Source organism: Triticum dicoccoides, chromosome 2B, assembly GCF_002162155.2.
Source record: "Triticum dicoccoides isolate Atlit2015 ecotype Zavitan chromosome 2B, WEW_v2.0, whole genome shotgun sequence".
Classification (NCBI taxonomy): Eukaryota; Viridiplantae; Streptophyta; class Magnoliopsida; order Poales; family Poaceae; genus Triticum; species Triticum dicoccoides.
This window is the reverse complement of record NC_041383.1, coordinates 703,720,949-703,726,491: the sequence shown is the minus strand read 5'-3', so window position 1 is coordinate 703,726,491 and position 5,543 is coordinate 703,720,949. Positions and strand designations below refer to the sequence as shown.

General features: G+C 50.7%; 1 protein-coding gene across 1 annotated transcript; it reads left to right on the top strand.

Moving 5' to 3' along the window:
* Positions 1-290: 290 nt before the first annotated feature.
* Positions 291-4,575, top strand: LOC119365728 (myosin-3-like). The gene is made up of 3 exons (XM_037631376.1): positions 291-926; positions 2,492-2,617; positions 2,707-4,575. Exons 1-3 carry the CDS (start codon positions 588-590, stop codon positions 4,294-4,296), a joined length of 2,055 nt encoding a protein of 684 aa, XP_037487273.1. The 5' UTR covers positions 291-587; the 3' UTR covers positions 4,297-4,575.
* The last annotated feature ends 968 nt before the right edge of the window (positions 4,576-5,543 follow it).

The window sequence follows — 5,543 nt, the reverse complement described above, 5'->3', positions numbered from 1 at the left end:
GGATCAGTGGTGCTTCACACATCCCCACGACACAACGGGCCCCTTCAGATGATAAGCCTATCTCGACGATCCTCGTGCAGAAGTGCAGTGCCCGCCCGTAGCCCTGCCCCTGCGGCACACTGCGCAAGTCACGGCTCACGAGCTCAGGCATCGTCAAAAGAGTCGAAAACGCCCACAAGAAGCCAACAAAACCCGGCCCTCGTAGGCAGGCAGCCGAGCCGAGGAATCCATCCATCAATCCCCTCCCTTCCCAGCGGAGCTCCCACCCCGCGCGGCGGCCAGGCCCAGATCCGTCCTTCCACCCCACGCAGCCACGCTCCCCCAGACCCAAACACCACGCCATTGCCGAATCCTGCCTAGTTTACTCCTCCCCACCTCCCTTTTCCCAACGCCTCCTCCCCACCCCACCCCCAGACCCAACTTGTCACCCCAACCCAGCCCAACGTCTCTCTGACCTGACCTCACTCACCCTCCCCGCCTCTCCCACTGTTCACACCCGCACGGCGCCGCGCATCCATCTCGCTCGCTCGCTCTCAGTCTCCGCCTCCGATGTCGCGGGAGCTCCGCGCGCCAAGCCCTCCCCGCAGATGAGCTCCAGGAACCGCTCCGCCGCCGCTGCCGCGCCGACGGCGCCGTCGCTCCGGACGCCGCGGCGCCTGCGCCGGCGCCCGCTCAGGGCCCCGGGGTCGGGCGGCGGGCGGCGGAGCGGGCCCGCCACGCCGCTGCTCAGGTGGGACGCGGGGGTCGCCAATGGGGCGCCCGACAAGCGCGGAGAGAAGGCGGCCGCGGGGCCCGGCCCGCGGGAGAAGGCGCGGGACGTGTCGGTGAGGCGGCTCGCGGCCGGGGTGTGGCGGCTGCGGCCCCCGGAGGCGGTCGTCGGCGGCCACGGCGGCGGCGGCGAGGGCAGGGTTCACGTGGGGCTCGAGGTGCGTGCCCGCGCGGCTGTTTTTTCGTTTTTGGTTTCGTTTCATGCTTGTAGGTGGTAGGCGGTGATGCGCTCATTCATTGGAGGCTCGTGCTTCGTGTGATTTGTCGAGCTGCTTTGCTTGCTCACCATCTGCTTCCCGCACTATTTTATTAGTAGCTAACTGCTGCGTGTTTAGTGAATCTGCCTTAGTCAAATCATGCTAAAAGGCATGCGCTGTTTCTTAGATTTTGTTCTGATTTGATGTGTTTTAGCATAAACCGAGCGAAACCAATGTCACACGTCTGCCCAATGTCTGGTAAATCTCGTAGATAGTTGGTCATTCGTAGCTCTAAGCCAGAGATCTCTTGCAAACATTTTGGGCATTCTCTGAGTGATTTCTCTCACTCAACTACGTACATTTTTGTTCCTCTATACTAGCTGCTCATTTTGGGCATTTTCTGGGTGATTTCTCCACTGAACTACGTACATTTTTGTTCCTCTATTTTTAGCTGCATGTTTTGCCTTGACTAGTCAAATCTATGAACCCATTTCCCATATCTTACTGATGTAGTATCGGCGGCAGCACTGCTACCCGTTGTAGCGTCGACGCATTTAGTGGTCGTCTTAACGCAGGATGCGTCGCGCTGAAGCACACCTCCATTTAATGGAGGCAGCCGTGCTGTGCAGCCACGGGAAGGAGACGGCCGTGATCGCTGTCCCATAAATTTACTCATCCAAAAGGCACTTGCATTTTTTCTGCGCTCGGATCTCGTCATGTGATCCCGAATCGGGACCCAGGCATACATAGGATCCTTCCCATGCCCATGCAGCCACAAATGCATTGTCCGTATGTCTTCGCCACTTTGCCGGTGAACGGCCATTTATTTCCCTTTCGCGGAATGGTTTGTGGGAAGAGCACGGATCGGAATTTGGATCTTGCAGATAGGTTGGTGGGTGTAATTGGATAGCTGGGTCCAAATCTTGTTTGTTTAGGCAGCATAGGCACCCGACTAGCCGGAATGATTGGACTGAACTCGTGTGCCGTGCGGCAACAAACATGTGCATCCTGGGTTCAGCGATGTTACCCCAGTGCAAGCCACTAGCTGCTTGTCTCATCCACTTGGGACTATTCTTGCCCCATCACCATCAGATATTTTTGATTGAATCTTAGGTAAAATGCGATAAATATTCGCGACACTGTATATGTAGCCTGGTAGGTTGGAATTTGGATTCACTGTGCATGCTCTCATTTGATAGGGGTCTGCATCTGCATGTGATGATAGTTTTGGCCCCCTTCAGATTCTCTATGTCTTTTGGTGATGTCCCTCGAGCAGTTCACCTTTTTGGTTGTACATGGATGATGGGAGCCTTTTGTGTCCTTTTCAAATAGCCACACTGTGAGAAACAGTAACTTGAATGCATGCAGATCATCCTCGTTCTTGGGTGGATTGGGGGTTGGGAAGATTTTCTGATTTGCTGCTTAATTATGGAACAGGGAGTGCACATGTAGCAATAGTTGTAGTGTACAAACTGATGAATTTTCTTCTCCTCGTACTTATAATTGCTGTATTTGCTATATGACAGCATATCCCGAGGCATCTACAAGTCCAGCTTCTTAAACAAGATACGTTGGGTCATCACCAGAGTCTTAAGAATGAGATTTCAAGCCCAATTTCTGTTTTGGAGCGAAAGAGTGAAGAGCTTCACAAGGTGATTCAGAAGTTAATTATAATCTTGACTATTTTGCATGTACTGGTATGTAAAATTATTTGGAAGATCTGATGGATTTAATTCTGCAGGTACAGTTTCATGGTTCTTCACCTATGATACCTGTTACCACCATGGAGAAAGCAACAAAATGGGAGCCTGAGAACATGAAAGGAATGGAATCGCATGATGCCTATCTGATAGCCAGCCAACTAAATCTTCTGGATGAGCAGCAAGATGCATCTTATGTTGCTAACCTCCAGTTGGAACTCCGGCAAGCACGTGATCGAGTGGGTGAGCTGGAAAGCGAGCGCAGGTCAACTAAGAAGAAACTTGATCACTTGTTCAAGAAGCTTGCAGAGGAGAAAGCAGCTTGGCGCAGTAGAGAGCATGAGAAGATGCGTGCTGTTCTTGAAGATATGAAGGCAAACCTTGATCATGAGAAGAAAAACAGGAGGCGGCTGGAGCTGATTAACATGAAGCTCGTCAATGAGCTGAAGGAGACCAAGATGTCAGCAAACCAGCTGGTGCAAGAGTATGATGAGGAGAGGAAGACTCGGGAGCTCACCGAGGAGGTGTGCAACGAGCTAGCAAGGGAGGTGGAGGAAGACAAAGCCGAGATCGAGGCCTTGAAACATGACATCCAGAAGCTGCGAGAGGAGGTGGATGAGGAGCGGAAGATGCTGCAGATGGCTGAGGTGTGGCGCGAAGAACGGGTGCAGATGAAGCTTGTTGACGCAAAACTCACCTTGGATGCCAAATACACAGAACTGAGCAGACTGCAGCAGGATGTTGAGGCCTTTGTTGCTGGATGCAGTTCTGCTAGAGGAGACATCACGGTAGTGGAACAAGCGGAGAACATTATACATGCGATCAGGTCAGTCAGAGCACAGGATGTTGAATTCAGGTATGAGCCACCAGCAGAGTCAGAAGACATATTTTCGATTTTTGAAGAGCTGCGTCCGAGTGAAGAGCCTGCCATTAAGGAGATCGAGCAGTGCTACAAGAACAGCTCCACTGTGTGTGAATCAGAGATCCAAGAGGCCAGCCCAATGACAGATATATTCCTGGAGAAGCCAGCCAAGGCGGCGTACTCGAATAAGAACCCTCACAATGAGAGCGAAGCTGGAGATGCCAGCAGCTGGGAGACAATAAGCCATGAAGAGATGCAGGGTTCAAGTGGTTCACCCGATGGAAGCCAGTCGTCGATCGACAAGATCTTTGACGGGAGCATCTCCTGGACGAGCAGAAATGATTTCGAGTATGGGGAGATCGAGAAGCTGAAGGATGATCTGGCCGACGCATACCTGACGACCATGACCCAGCCCAAGAAGAAAGAGTCAGCCATCTCAAAGCTCTGGAAGTCGTCTCGCCCAAAGAACAGCGATGTCTCCAAGAAGGATGCCACAGAGGCACTGAACGGCAGAGCATCGAACGTGCGGCTGTCGGTCGGGACCCATTCCACCATCGAGAGCGGCGTTCAGGATATCGGCCTTAGCTCGCCGAGCGTGGGGCAGTGGAGCTCGCCGGACTCGATGAACATCCAATTCAACCGCGGCTTCAGGGGCTGCATGGAGTACCCGCGGGCGTCCCAGAAACACAGCCTGAAGGAGAAGCTCATGGAGGCGCGGATGGTGAGCCAGAAGGTGCAGCTCCGCCAGGTGCTCAAGCAGAAGATCTAGGTGAAACGGTGCAAGCCTAGAAGAAATAATCTCAGAAATTACTTCGCCGCTTCAGTTTTTTTCCTGTTGTTGTCTTTAGGGTCACTTGTAAGTTGTAATTGATGTACTAGTAAAGAACTGAAATAGATCAATCGAGTCGGCCTTTGTGGGCCGTGCTGCTTCTGTATCTTACCGTGGCTCTGGGGATATGGCTTCCATTTTGATAGGCTGCGGTGAGATCCGGGCATGATGTAATATAGACATAAACAGGCAGCAATGTTCAGACAAAGTTCACGTCCAGGAACCGATGTTTTTAGGCTTTTCACTGTAGGTAGCTCCCTTCTCCCTATATATGCTGCTCTGACTCGGTGTTCCTGATTCGTTTCTTTTTCCAATGATTTGGAGGTTGCGCACGTTTTGGCGTGTGAAAAGACGCAAAATGCTGTGACCAAGGAACCCTATCTTTGCCTTTGGAAAGCGTACATATGCGTGGTTCTTCTCCCGAGAAGGTGTAGGCCTCGTTCATTCTGAAAGTGGCACCTCCCACACCCGACTGGCGTTCACCCGTGGAGACTGAAGTGTCCACTGCGGAGTGGAGAGCCAGGCGCGCAGATTTTTTGCCTGACCTGACTGCCGTGCTGACTAGCCAACCACATTACCAAGGATAACTGCAATCAGCGGTTATAGCTTTGTCTTCACACATTAGCAGTTAGGACTAGTCTCACATATTAGCAACTGCTTATAATAACGGTTGCCATTTTGTCTCACGCTGTTGGATTTTATCTCACAAAGATGTACCTACTATCCCTTGTTATAAATAGGTCTAGAATCAATGTGAATCTCATCAGTTCAATCATCCACGTAATTATATATCATTTCTACCAATGCAAGTATGCGCTTTTTGTTCACAGTTTCTCACACAGTGCAAGGATGAAATATTTCTACATTAAAAAAAGTAGCTGTTGATTTAAATCATTTCTTCATAGATAATTCTTCTGAAATTAATCTCTAAATTCTCGCCGCAACGTGCGTGGAAATTAGCTAGTTATTACTGGTTTTTTTTGCTATCACCATGATTTACCTATGGATTAAATCAATCGAAAAATTGCTAATTCATCCGGCAGTTGTTCCATGTCCTTTGCAGAGAATGGAGTAGCAACTTTTTTCAGTGAGAGAGTGAAGTATAAAGTATAGTTGTGGTTGAGAAGAGGTGAAGTAAGACGGTGAAGATGCATAATGTCTTATATTCACTCCTTCTCATAACTACA